Genomic DNA, 14,827 nt, shown 5'->3' with positions numbered 1-14,827 from the left:
CACTGGGAGCCCCCACTGTGAGGACCTGCCACATAGCAATCCTCTCACCTGCCACGGAGTGCCCAGTGGAGGGTGTCCGCAGGAGATGCTCTCAAAAGAAAAAATGTATATATATACATAAAACCGTTCTTTTACTTTACAGCTTCTTAGCAAAGGAGAGTGAGAAAATAGTTTGGCCACCCTTTGCCAACTCAGAACAGAGAATTCTGCAAAATAAGAGTTTTCATAGGCGAAAATATGTTGCTCCACCAACAGGCTCCAGGCAAAAACTGCAGCAGATGTGTCCAGGTTAAAGACGCTGTATCACAAACAGCCTAGACGGCACAGCGCTGGAGACTCTGAACATTACCTGCCTAAACAAATAGATTTGTAAACTTCAATCTATATTAATTGATGTAAAGATTCCAAAAGTTATGCATATTGGCCTTAAGCATATAAAAACCCATTTTAAAACATCAACCCAAAGCCAAATTTGTGGTTTCTTTTAGGTTTTCTTTACAAGCATAAAGCATGTGTTTGCCCCCTGGAAATCTGGAAAATAGCCTCAGATGGGCACCTGTGGTTTGGAGAACACCTCACTGAGCCAGAGCTTTCAACCGGCAACAATGGCAAAGTGGTTCAGAGCAATCCTTCCACTGAAAACGAAAAACAGTAGGTAAGATATTTTTAAAATATTTTTAAAGCAAAAATAAATTGACTACACACTAAACAATTATGAGTATGAAAGTGAACAAAAAATGGAGACCCAGACAAATGAGAAGGGAAGTTGCATCAACCTTGCCAGCATTGCCTCCGTCTGGCTAATCCGAACTTTAATCTGTACCACATCACCGGGAAAGGGGAAGAAAACCCAACAGGATTCTCCCTCTTATTTACTTAGGACCAAAGGCTACACCCTAAGGGTGAATCAGAAAGCAGCAGGCCTTGCCTGGCCTGACAGCCCAAGGTCACATCACTAAGGTAGCCTGGGAAGTTCACTCGGGTAACATCAACCAGATCGCTGTCGCCAGGCAACACTCCTACGCAAACACAATTCCATCCCAGAAGGTCACTTCACCCTTCACAAAGTTGTTCATACACATATGCAAACACAAACACACAAGTATCACACCCATATACACGTCCACGTACACACAGACACATGACAACCTGCACACACACACACACGCGTGAGAAAGACCAACATGAGGGAGAACCAGAAGACACAGCTCAAGACAGAAAGCCCTGCACGCAGCTCAGCTACTGGCACTCCGACCCAACGCGGACCGCACAATGGCCACGCGGACCATGGCTGAAGGCAGGACTGAGAAGGAAGCTGCAATATCAGGCAACTGGAAAGTCTAAGCTATCGACCATGGGTACTCAGATTCAAAAAAGAATCTGTTAGAATAGCGAGGGATAAAAATACAAAAATGAAAATAAGCACCAAATGGTCTGACAGAAGACTAGATGCAAGACTAGATGGAAGAATTTTGAACAAATTCAGAATAAAGCACAGAGAAACAAAAAAATATGACATACATATGAGGGTAGTTTCAAGAATATAAGTGAAATAAGGACATTTTCAGCTGAAAGAGCTCTACCAGTGAACACTCTAAGGGAAATTTTAATTTAAGCAAAAATAAAACAGTTCTGGGGCGCCTGGGTGGCTCAGTGGGTTAAAGCGTCTGCCTTCAGCTCAGGTCATGGTCAATCGAGCCCGGCATCGGCTCTCTGCTCAGCAGGGAGCCTGCTTCCTCCTCTCTCTCTGCCTGCCTCTCTGCCTACTTGTGATCTCTCTCTCTGTGTCAAATAAATAAATAAAATCTTTTTAAAAAAGTAAAATAAATCCAAACAGAATGTCTAAAATAAAAAATACTACTACTAAAAGGCCAAAAGTGGTGAAGTCTAATTGTTAACTGATTATATAGAACAATAATAATGAGTCATTGGGTTCACAAAAACAACTGAAAAAATGTACAATGGTAGGCAGAAGGAGAAACAGACCCCCCCACTTAGCAGGGAGCCTGATGCAGGACTCGATCCAAGGACCCCAGGTTCATGACCCAAGCCCATGGCAGACGCTTAACTGATTAAGCCAGCCAGGCGTCCCTGATCTGAGGAGCTTTAACAAGAGAGAAAAGATTTAAAATTAGCTAAAAGAGTAAACTGTATGTTAAGGGCTGTTACCACACACACACACAAAAATCCGAAATAAAAAATTAATAAAGAGAACAGAAGAAAATTTTCGGAGGTGACAGACTGACTTATATCCTTATTGTGGTAAGAGTTTTACAGTGTAGACTTCTCTTCAAAGTCACTGAGCCATATGCATTGAACAGCTGCAACTTTTTTTTTAATACGGTGTTGGTTTTTTTTTTAAATTTTATTTATTTATTTGAGAGAGAGAGCATGAGAGCCGAGAGGGTCTGAGGAAGAAGCAGACTCCCCACGGAGCAGGGAGCCCGATGTGGGGCTTAATCCCAGGACTCCGGGATCATGACCTGAGCCGAAGGCAGATGCTCAACCAACTTTTTAATGTCAATTATAACTCAAAAAAGAGATTTAAAAAAAGAAGTAGAGATGTGAGTCAAATGTCATACGTCAATAGTCTAGGGGAACTGGAAAGCCAAGGCTGGTCTGAGAGCTGAACCGAATTATACTGAGTTATCTGCATAACTGCCTCAAAATGAGCTGATGGGCCCAAAGAGATCGGTTTTACTTTTGTCTCCTACGATTTCTTTTGATGTAAAGAGAGGAGCGGAGTATGAGGACCACAACAGGAGTGTCTTGATTTCATAAATTACCCTTGATACTGTACACACTGAGAACAAGACTAAGTTATAATTATTACATACAGGTTATTTCTATAGGATTATGAGAGACATATATGTATTTATTTCCCCATATGCCTACTTTTTTGGTCATTTAAATGAAACTAGATTTTTTAAACTTGAATTCTGAAGTTTATTTAAATCAGCCAAATGGTTGCTGGACTTACTAGCCCACATGCAGGACTAGTAAAGAATCAAAGAATCAAAAGAGAAAACGGTGAAAAAAAAATGGTGGAACAGTTTAAGTCAGTAAAAATAGAATACTGAATATGTGTTCATTAATTTATTATATCATATTATATTTATTAATTATATTTATAAAGACCAAATATTTAAAATCTGTCTTCACATTCTTCAGTTCCTCCTCTTTTGAAATCAGTCCCATTCAATAATATCTACCAGCATATTAAAGGCTTAACAGAGAATGAGTGTGAGCCAAATGCAACAAGGCTTACTGGTTCCCTTGACTTTCTAGCTCTGTGGCTGTGGCCAAGTTACTTAACTGTTCTATAAAATAGAATCAGTGACATTCACTTTAGACAAACAGAATTAATATCTCGGGGCGCCTGGGGGGCTCCGTCAGTTAAGCATCCGACTCCTGACTTGGCTCAGGTCATCATCTCAGGGTGATGAGGTCAGGCTCTACACTCAGTGTGGAGTCTGCTTGAGAGAAATTCTCTCTCTCCCTGGGCCTCTGCTCCACCACCCTCCCAAAATAAGTAAATAAATAAAGTATATATACATACACACAAATTGTAATTCCTACAGGCATTATTATTTTATTTTGATTGGGTCATACTATTAGCCCTACCTCTCTAATTCATTTACTTTTGCTAGTTTAAATGAAAATTTAACGTAGTCTTGAACTGAGACTCATATGAAAAGTGCCTATCACAGCCCCCTGCATACAGCATGTGATCAAAAAAATTAAAGCTGTATTTATTACTTGCAAAGAAAGGAATTATGGTGAATGTTTCCTTAATCCCGTAGACTTTCACCATTAGATCTCATAACAATGGAAGAGTTCTACTTATCTAACATTCAAACTTTTTCCCTATTTCCGAGTTATTCTGGAGTATTTTTTTAATGAGGCATTCACCACATCCCAATCCACCACCACCTATGTACTAATATCCACAACGAGCACAAAGCCACCTTGAGAATTCTAAAGGACTCGTAAAAAGGGCTACGAGGGGCTTGTAAAGAAGTCACAGGAAGAGTATTACCACTGGAATTACTCAGATATTACACAATCAGCTCCTTATTTTGGTGGTAGACCTCAAAAGACAGTTGGACAGGTTTCCCCCCCCCCCAATCAAATTAAATGGTATTTGGAGCTTTATATACAGAGAGCCTTACCTTCCACCAGTGGTCCCTACTTTTACTTACACAACAATCACTCCACAATGCAAGGAAGTTCCCAAGACAAGACAATATATAAGCCACAGAAACTGAAGCCGAAAAAGATGACAACGGAAGTAAATTTCAATTCAAATACAGTCATTCTAGCCTCAGAAGACTGCAAACTAATAAATGCAGAGATTGAAAATTAAAATGCCACCTTAGTAATACTGAAAATTGATATTCAGAGGAAAAAAATTAGTAAAAAGTAACCATTGTCCGTATAGCCTGATTTTCTGCTGCGTCTCCCACATTCTCTGTGTCTCTTCTAAACCAGAACTCAGGTGGAGTCAGGATGACAAACGCAGCCCTGACGATATGGGGAAAAGACTAGAGACACAGCCATGGGGAGGCACCGGGCTACGGCGTCTCTGCATCACAGGACGGGCCGCGCGCCGTGGGAGCGGAGGGGGAAGCTGGGGTGGCCAGCCAGCCTCCATCTCTTCCTCCAGGCAGAACTATTCTCAGTGATGTAAACCAATTCACTCATTCGTTCAGCACTTTTTTGCGGGACAGTCCCTGTGAATAACTGATTGTTTGAGGCATCACGATTATGGTCTTTACGGACACAGTTGTGAACAAGACAAGTAAGTTTCTGTGTATCATAACTATATAACTTTTTTATTGTTTTTGTAGCAATCATTCTCTCTTCATTTGGGCAATATTTATCAGGCACCTGTTATGTCTGTGTATAAAGCTCAAGAATGGGCAACATTCGTTACAATCTACACAAAAACACCTTGGTCAACTAGATCAAAGGTCATCATCTATAAACAGGGAGGAAATTTTTTAAAAAGGCAAGAGTAGACAATGAGTTTTAAATTGTTATCCACTGATTGACTGGACCAACACAGATACAGTACTTGTAACGTGTAAGGAGATGTGCTGGGTGCCCAAAGACATGCAAATGGATTAAGGCAGAAAGAGGGCAACCATTTTCCAAGTCCCCTCCATTCTCCTATGACTGAATCCTCCTATTTTCAACTCACACTGGACTGTGGGCTTTTTCTTGCCCTTCCTCTTGCCCTTAAGCAAGCTAGTTAACATCTTCTCCAAGCCTCAACTCTCTCATCTGCAAAGTGGAGCTAATCATAATAGTACCTTTTTTATTAGGTTGTCACGGGACTCAAATAACCCATACAGATCACTCGAACACCATGCCTGATGTAATAGTAGTCATCACTGAGTGCTGACCATGACTGCTGTTCCTCTGCTTCTGTCAGTCTTGCACATTTCTTCCTCTTCACACCTACGGCTACCATCCTAATTCAGGCTATTTTACTAATCAAAGTTTTTTTAAAAAAATTTAACCACCAAGCCAGTCACAGAACAATGGGCTCTTCCCAGTACACGACATACAACTTTCTGCCTTCGAACCCCGGCTTATATGTATTCCTGTGACCAGCATTCCTACTCTTGATCTAACCGGTTAAAAAAACAATTCATTGTTTACAGCAGCAGTGTCCACAACAGCCAAACCAGGGAAAGAGCCTAGATGTCCATCAGCAGATGAATGGAGAAAGAAGATGTGATGTATACACAAGATGGAACACTATGCAGCATCAGAAGAAACGAATCTTGCCATTTGCAACAATGTGAATGGAACTAGAGGGTTTTATGCTGAGCGAAATAAGTCAATCAGAGAAAGACAATTATCATATGATCTCCCTGATATGAGGAATTTGAGAGGCAGGATGTGGGGCCATGGGGGGTAGGGAAGGAAAAAATGAAACAAGATGGGATCAGGAGGGAGACAAACATAAGAGACTCTTAATCTCACGAAACAAACTGAGGGTTGCTGGTGCGTGGGGGGGAGGGAGGGGGTGTCTGGGTGGTGGACACTGGGGAGGGCGTGTGCTGTGGTGCGTGCTGTGAAGTGTGTGAGCCTGACGATCCACAGACCTGTGCCCCTGGGGCTAATAATACATTATATGTTCATAAAAATGATTTTTAAAACGTCCCATTCCTCTTTCAGGGTCCATCTCAAATACCTCCACCGGGCGTTCCCTGCTCTGCCACTCACTATCTTTTCCCCATAGGCAGGTTTATCCTATACACCAATACTATGTTCCAACATTCTCGGTTCCCGGTTAAATGCATCTTACAAAGAAAGATGAGGACATATAAAAAGTCCGTATTTTTTGCTCCAGAAAATAATCGTCACTTAAGACTCCCGCTTTGTCATCTGAGTGAAGAGCCAATCGCCGAATCTACTCCTCAAAATCCTAACAACGTCCTCACACTGAATTGGAAAAGCACCGATACTATAAAAACACAAGACAGAAACAAGAAATTAATCTTCTGCACTAAGACGTACAATGTTTTAAGAACGAAGAAAACAGGGGCACCTGAGTGGCTCAGTCGTTAAGCGTCTGCCTTTGGCTCAGGTCGTGATCCCAGGGTCCTGGGATCGAGGCCCACATGGGCTCCCTGATCTGCACGGAGCCTGCTTCTCCCTCTCCCTCTGCCTGCTGCTTGTGCTCTCTCTGACTCTTGGTCAAATAAATAAGTAAAATCTTAGAAAAAAAAAATGAAGAAAGGATTTTCTCACTTTTCTTTCCTGCTGCCCAGTTGGCGAGCTGTATATTGATCCCCATAGTCGATCAGCACCAGCTGTCGAGAAAAGACATTAACTTTGTTGCCTATAAATAAATCCTCCAAGTGAAGATCATCGTATTTGGTCCGCTTTAAAAAGGTGCGGTGATTCTTCACATCATGCTGGAAAAACAACAACACAGTAAGACACATAAGTATCAACAGACAGTGTTACTCTTACTGTAAATGAGAAATGATTCTTAATTCTGCTTTATTAAACATAGCTTACATGGTTTCATTTTTGTTACAAATCATAATTTCTTTTATAACTTCTGTATTTCCTACTCCAATCTAGTAATAACACAAAAATTTATTACAAATTTAATACTTTAAAAAACCATGAATATATTGCCAAATGTTTCAGCAAATTAGTGCTTATGAAATCCCAGAAAAATTCCAAATTTTTGCTTTCTTCCCTACACAGAATGCCAATACCAAAGAGATCTACCTATAGAATGGTTGCCAATTAAGAGACAAAAAGAAACAAGTGGGACTCTCTTAACCTGATCTTCAATTTGACTTGTTGTAGAGGTAACAGCTTTCAATAATGGCAACATATTTAGGACCATGATAATCTTTATCTATGACATTCACTTATTGACTATTGCTTAATCTAAAACATGAATAATTCTACTTCAGTTTTCCAATCAAAAATATTAATTACTACTTGACATTAAAGATAAAGGCACGAAGTTATCTCCTTGTATTGGAATTACAAAAGAATTCCCATTAAAAAAAGAAGAAACATATATACATATTCTCAAGGGCAAGTACACAGAAGGCAGTCCTACTCTTCTTCCTCATCCCACTTCACTCCCTTTGCTAACTTTAAAGGGAAAAAAAGGTTTATTTACCATTTCAACAGACCCATCCCCTGGGTAAAATAAAAGTTCATAACGTCGAAAAAGTGAAGCATTTGGATCATACCACTCTGCAATGAAAACGAATCTTTCATCATGATTCTGCAAAGAAAGAAGAATTTTACCATTAATGTAAAATATAAGCTCTCTTGTATAAATCATGTAAGTTGAAAGCAAGGCCTACCAAATATTTGTAACTAAAATAAATCTGTTACTACTTATTTACTATGCTGCTTTCAACAATATATTACTTACCAGCAGAACCCCGGAAATATTTCCTTCTACTTTCCATTAAATATCCTTAGTTTTCTCAATGATGACATATGAACTGCCTAATACTTCACAACCATCCAATCACCCTGAGTAAATTAACAGTTTTTTAGAACATGAGCTCCTGGTCTGTCTCCTGTCATAATTCAGGCTTCTGAAAGCAAATTTACGTATAAACTGACAATAAACTCGCCAGGGGAACAAAACTGAGATGCTACTCTCCGTGTGTTGGTCGAGGCCCTCCGGGAAGCGGACACCAGGACAGGATTAAATCTGCCAGAATTCTACTCCTGTCCGGGAGATTCCTATGAGAGGAAGTGGGGAGGGATACGGACAGTAAGACAAACCAGAGGGAAGGAGAGAGGGAGAGAAAGGCTTCACCCCGGACTGCTGTGTAACCTACGGAAGGATCAGCAGGACCAGCAGGTAGAACTAGAGCCAACGAGCCCTCGAGAGGTCCATGACTACCCGGGACCAGCCCGCTCAAGCCTCCCTGCTCCCCTCGGGCGGGCTAGGAGCAGCCTTGGGAAGCAGGTCTCAAGGGCGAAAGCCACAGAGGACTTAAGAGCACAGGAGGGGGGGCCCCGGCTACGGAAGCCCCCTCTAGCTGGAGGTCTATGCCTCCTGCACAAGATAAAATGAAAAAAATTAGTCAAAGGCAGATCTTCTTTCCTTGATTATCCAGCAGGACTTCCAATCGTACATGTTGTTAAAAATACCTTGGCCCCAAGGTCCTTCATTGCAATAAGCAAAGGAGGACATAAAGGGCATATAATAAGGAAGAAAGGAATTGGGAGTTTTGGTCCTAATTCTAAATCAAACACCTGATTCTTTAGTTCAGATCTACGGGTGGGATCCTTTTCTGTCAATAATTCGCTTATAAATTCTCATGGTAGAAGCTGTCTATACTCATAAACTGTACTGTAGATAGTTTTAAGACACTATTTTTCCCATAATCATCCAAAAATACACATTTCAATAATGCTTATTAGTTAAGGGGAAATAAAGGTGAAGTAAGAGACATTCGTGAAGGCCTTTCTTCACACACTTTTTTTTTTTTTCACATTCTTACAAATACAGCTTTTTAAGGTTTAGGCTTCACTGTGCATTCTAGCATTATGGTCCGCTTTTAATATAAAACTGAAATATTCGTCGCTTACTAAATTTTTCACTATCCATATGAAAATACTCATTTCCTCAAAGACCTCACTGAAACACCGCCCTCACTGACCTAAGTAAACACAACCATGAAACGGAAGGAACGACACGTCCAACGGAAGGTCCAGGGTACGACCGGGAGGTGGAGGGAAACCAGCGAAGCTCGGCACTTCCGCTTCTCCGCGCAGCGCAGGAGCCACGGCTTAACTCGGACGCAGGCAGCGGGACGTTGCACTGTGCGCTCTACGGAGAAGGTAACGGAGGAGCTACGGTTTCTGACTGACAAAGTAGCTGCTGGCGAACGAGGCGAGAACCAGCAAACTGAGACGTGAGGAATCGTCCGTCTGAGGCCGCCGAGAGCCTCTCCGGCCGCAGGAGGCGGGAAGGCAGGAGCCTCCCGGGCAGCCCCAGGCCCTCCGCCTCACGCCGGCCGAGCGCATGCGCGGCGTGTCGCCGACCCGCACAGGAGACTGAGAAGCGGCAGCTGCTGCCGAAGGCCGCAGCCAAGACGCAGAGAAGCGAGCGGAGCTTGCGACGACTTCGCAGGGACATGAAGAAAACTGGACTGGGGGCCGCCAAAGCAGCCCAGGTTAGACCCTGGGGAGGAGCGGGTTCTGATCTGCGCTTGTCCCACGGCCTTCAGCGGCCTCACGGCGCCAGAGGAGAGAAACGATCGTCCAGACCCACTGAGGACGACGCTCTGGTAAACACTGCGACCTTCCGCGGTCGTTCCTGGAGAACCACACGGCGGCGGCGCGGCCAAACCCAAGGGCCAACTGACCCTCACGAAGTTCTCGAGTTTTGTGTTAGTCCTTGACCATACCGCGGGGACATCGCCCCATCCTGGCTCCCTGCCTCTCCACAGCCTCCTCAACCGCAGGAACAGATGACCAGATCCAAGAAAGAGAACCAAGAGAAGAAACAGAAAATAAAGATAGATTCACCAGTAGCCTCATTACCCGACGAAGGCTTCAAAAGAATGATGGCATAAAAAAAATCAAGATGAAGAATTTCAGCAGAGAGTGGGCATCTATTTTTTTAATTGGAAATTCAAGAATGAAAAATAACTCTAACTTACCATTCTCTAACTAGCAAAAAAATTTCCTCCAAAAGATAAAGGTGAAATAAAGACATTTCTAGATAAGCAAAAAGAGAAAATGTATTACCACGGTACCTGCATTCAAAGAAATTCTAAAGGCAGTTCCATAGAAAAAAGGAAAATGATATCAGATAACTCAAGGAGTTAAAGACAGGGCTGAAAAATAACAGTTATCTGGGTAAATCTAAGTAAATAATAGGCATGCAAAATAACAATGTCTTATTAATGAATAATAAGTAAACAACAATATCTTGTGGGATATAAAATATGTTGAATTTGGCTGCATGTCAAAAAGAATATAAAGGGTGTAAAAGGTAGACCGTGTTCTTCAAATTATGTGAAGCAAAGAAAATATCTCCTATATCAGTTGCTCAATCTGTTCTCAAATTCCAATGAATATTAGTGAACAAGAATCTCTCCTAAAATAGTAGATAAACAAATCAGGGATATTCTGCTTGGCTTCTCACCATCTATTCTGCTAGAATGAACTGCCTGTCCTACTCCTCAGACAATGGGAAAGCAGTATCAGAATATTTAATAAATCAGTGACATTCAAACTCTAAAAATTATTGTTATTGTGATTAATGGTCATTAATTTCTTAGAGTACCGACTAAGTAGCAGGCTCTTGACATGATCTCATTTTATCCTCGCAAAAATGTAGGTAGTATCCCTATTTCATGGACAAAGACAGTAAAGCTCAAAAAATTTGAACACTGGTCTGAGGTTACACACCAAAGAAATAAGTCAGAACTCAAATCTCAGTCCTTCAGACTGCAAAGGACTGAAGTCCAAATGACGCAGAAGTCACTATTACAGAAAGTATCCATTCAGCGGGTCAAATCCAATGATGAACGGAGTTATTTAACCACTCTCCCGTGTAAAACTAAGTAATTCTAAACAGGGTCAAGTTCTGTGGCCTGTCAAGTTCTATTATTTCATAATAATGGATTATTATGAAATGCAATGAAAGAATCTTACTCCCTGTGACATCAAACATTTAACAAATATCACTTTTCAATTACATCCCAGTTCCAAAATCCTAAAAAAATCAAGCCAATGAAGTGTGACCTTCTAAGATACCATCAGTGTGTAAAATACCACAAAATGTTACAAAGCAGATGTCATCTGGGAAATCACAGAAGTCACATTCTGTGCAACCCGTAAGTTGCTGCTTTAAAATCATTTTTCACTGTGAGCATTAGTTATTCTACGGTAGTCATGAACTGTAAAGAAAAACAGGAAAAGCAGTTCTTGTCTAAGGTAAAGGGGGAAAACGTCAACAGATACGAAAGGTTACACTTCGATGGTAAAGGAATAAAGAGTTGTGTTATCTTTACAAACTCCCTCAAAACGACCACCTAACGAGATGCTGAAAGGAGAACTGGCCAGACCACGCCACTTCACTGTCTCTGGTAAGTAAGCGAGCGGCACACACAGCACACAGAAACTCATCCACAAGATTCCAACAACGTCTAAGCTCCTCGACTGGATCTTTCAGATTCTAACCTAGAGCTTCATTCACAACAGCATCTGCATACAAAGAAGAAAAATCCTTCATATTCTCTTGAAAAGTTCACGCATTCCTTCATTTATAACTGTGATTCCTCTCAACAAGATTGTTTAAAACTACGTAAAAATGAGTTTCCTCTCTGAGAAAAGGCCCACTGTGCCAAGTACAAACTGTATTTAAATGTGACTTAAACTTAACTTTCTGATTTATCTTTGCAGTAGAAACCCTAGTTCCCTCCTAAAGTCAAATAATGCCTAGTGGGTAGCGATGGCATTTCTGGACTTGGCACCAACTGTGCTGCCTGGGAACGTCCCGTCTGGTCTAGCCATGGCCTTGCTGCCTGATACACACACGGCCACACCACAGCCCTCCTGGACCAAAGTCACCTTTGAAATTTAAAAAAAATATATTTTTCAGCTAAATTGGGCAAAGGCTAGCAAAGAATGGGATTCATCAGATTAATGTGATTCACTGAAATGATAATGATGTCAAACCTGGAAATCACTGTGTTTGAGCCTTCATTTTACGGAGTAGGAAACTACGGCCTGGTGAGCATCTGTGACTGCCACAAAGTCAGGAAACTACCTGGGCTGTGACTCTGCTATCTCCATAATACCACACTTCCAGGGCTGGCTCGAGAGGGAAAACCTAACACTGAAGCAAGACAAAGGGACGCGTCCGTGTTCTGGCTGCAGATCTGACGAGAGTGTCACGGCCATGGTCATAGGAACAGTGAAGGTCTCAGCCTGCATCAGATACAGGCTTATGTGGAACAAAGACCACACTGGAGCACAAAGAGACTTTTTCTTAAAGTAGCCAAATCATTTTCCTTCCTCGAAACAGTTTAAATGTAATTTATACACAGTGAGATAGAGGATCCCTCACACTCAAGCACGATTTGTTCCAATTTCATAACTAAGCACTAATGCGCATCTACTTTTTTTTTTAATATTGTAAGCAGCTATTGACACAATGTGGTTCAGGGCACACTACTCCCAAAGTCTGGCACCTACGTATACAGAATATTTTAAGCTGAAGGAGTTTGCGAAAACAGCAGAAGCAGGAAGGTCACTTTGACCCTCTCCCAAGCCTCTTCTCTGAAACAGGTTATAAAACCCTTGTAGGAGAGGTACCTTCCCAGAAGAAAGGAGCATCCTTATCTCTCGGGACAAAGGAAAATGGAGGGAAAAAAAATCCCAACAAACAGGCCTCGCTGAGTTTCCTCCAGTTTCCCACATTTGCCTCCTACTCCTTAACCCGCCACCCTCCTCCGTGACTGTCCCTGCTCCATTACACCTCGCTAGAAATACCAGGTCTCTTTCTTAAGGTCCTCATTTCTTTGAGAGCCCCCATGTCACATGAAACTAAACAAATCGATATGCTTTACTCCTAGTAGTCTTTGTCGGTTTCAGACAGAGTCAGGGACCCTCAGAGGGTCCTCCCCTACACACACTACAGCCTCCCCAACACACACTATAGCCAAAAAGCAAAGAAGAAAGCCAATAAAAGGGAATCAGGGCACCAGAGTGGCTCCGTGGGTTAAGCCTCTGCCTTCGGCTCAGGTCATGGTCTCAGGGTCCTGGGATCGAGCCCCGCATCGGGCTCTCTGCTCAGCGGGGAGCCTGCTTCCCCCTCTCTCTCTCTCTGCCTCTCTGCCTACTTGTGATCTCTGTCAAATCAATAAAATCTTTAAAAAAAAAAGGGAATAGAAGCTTTCATATGCCACATGGGGCAGGGAGAGGTGGAAGGAGTGAACTGCCACACAGAGGTTAAGCGGCAGGAAGCACAACGGGCTGCGAGACGGCAAACAGTAAGAAACGGCGCGAGGATGACTGTGTGAGCAGCAGCTGCACGCGACGCCAGTGGGAAACTGTACTCAGAGTATCGAGCTGAACAAAAAGTGGGTCTGTTCCGACTGCAGAAGACAAGCCCTGAACAACATAATGAGCATTGTCATTGCCAAGGAACTTGGGTGGTGATGATTCAAATCTTTAATTCTCAATTTAAAATCCTGCTGCAGGTAGGGAACAATTTTCCAGAAGGACACTCAAGAATATGTCAGAAGTAGCTGCCCCTGGGGAGTATGTGGAGGGTCAGGGGTGGGTACGCAGGTGGGGAGGTGGGGGTGGAGGTGGGGAGGCCACTTCCCAATGTACACGTTTCTGAACTGTTTTACCCTGTTTGATGCTTGCATTTTTTATTGTTCAATGCCAAGAGGGGTTAAGTTGTTCTCTAATTTGTAGTTTTCTTTATAGTTTAATTTTAAATTATACTGAAAAACTGAAGCTGGTTTTTTTTTCCTCTTTAACTGTGGAAAAGTTTAACTGAACACCCAACAAAGCCATTATTGTCAGTAGGCCCTTCATATCACACATCACCTAGAACCTCTGGAGTTCTTTTCTATTAACCAAACTAGAAAATCAGAATAGGAAGACAAAGAAACAAACCAAAAGCAAAACAAGCAAGCACAGGGTATAACGTGAACGTGAAGGAAATATCCCAAGTTTTGGTATAGGCCTCACTCTTCGCCCACTGAAAAGCCTAAGGCAAGGCCAGCCGATTTTGCACATCATCTGACTCCCACCCATCAGTTCATCTCCTCAACACTGAGCACCTGCCATGTCCTACGTCCTATGCCAGGTCCTCAGACACATCAAGATACGACACCGGCAATTAGAAACAAACATCAGCCTTGTCTGCTTGGCCCTTAAAGTCTCACAGCCGATGGAGCGACTTCCAGGAACTTAGAACTCGTGGCTCTGAATTTATTGTTCTTCTACGTCACAGCTGACTCAGTTAAGATAAGTCCTTTAATTTTTTACTTAAAATCCATTCTACACTGTTTATCTGACTATCCATCAGAACGTGCTGTACAGTGCTTAACAATTTTTATTTTTTATTTCCCTTTGATGGTATGCTTTTTCAAATGTAGAAAAATCTCAGGTTGTTTTTCCAAACTTATTGCTACACCTAAAAAAGGAAAATCTCATTTTAAAATGTAGCATATGAAAATTGCATCTATTCAAATGCATTCCGGTATGAGTCATTCCCCAGTGCAGTCATTTTTTAATAATAGTCAGATTAAACCATGCACATGCTAATTACGTAGGCAAGTTTCTT

At 42.0% G+C, this 14,827-nt stretch overlaps 1 protein-coding gene across 3 annotated transcripts in view; it reads right to left on the bottom strand.

Moving 5' to 3' along the window:
- The window catches only part of NME7 (NME/NM23 family member 7), a 248,605-nt gene that overhangs the window by 210,051 nt on the left and 23,727 nt on the right, over window positions 1-14,827 (bottom strand). For 2 of the 3 annotated variants that reach the window (XM_032863038.1, XM_032863040.1), the window contains exons 1-3: window positions 8,659-8,692; window positions 7,664-7,771; window positions 6,766-6,932 (exon numbers count right to left, since the gene is read on the bottom strand). In XM_032863038.1, coding sequence (XP_032718929.1) covers window positions 6,766-6,932; window positions 7,664-7,771; window positions 8,659-8,679 — 296 coding nt within the window. In that variant the 5' untranslated portion in view covers window positions 8,680-8,692. Of the gene's footprint in view, window positions 1-6,765; window positions 6,933-7,663; window positions 7,772-8,658; window positions 8,693-14,827 lie in introns of those variants that run through there. The other variant, XM_032863039.1, reaches the window with a different exon arrangement.

Source organism: Lontra canadensis, unplaced genomic scaffold (genome assembly GCF_010015895.1).
Source record: "Lontra canadensis isolate GAN:19392208 unplaced genomic scaffold, GSC_riverotter_1.0 scaffold24, whole genome shotgun sequence".
In the NCBI taxonomy this organism is placed as follows: Eukaryota; Metazoa; Chordata; class Mammalia; order Carnivora; family Mustelidae; genus Lontra; species Lontra canadensis.
The sequence above is the reverse complement of the archived record's forward strand: the minus strand, read 5'-3'. Positions and strand labels throughout refer to the sequence as shown.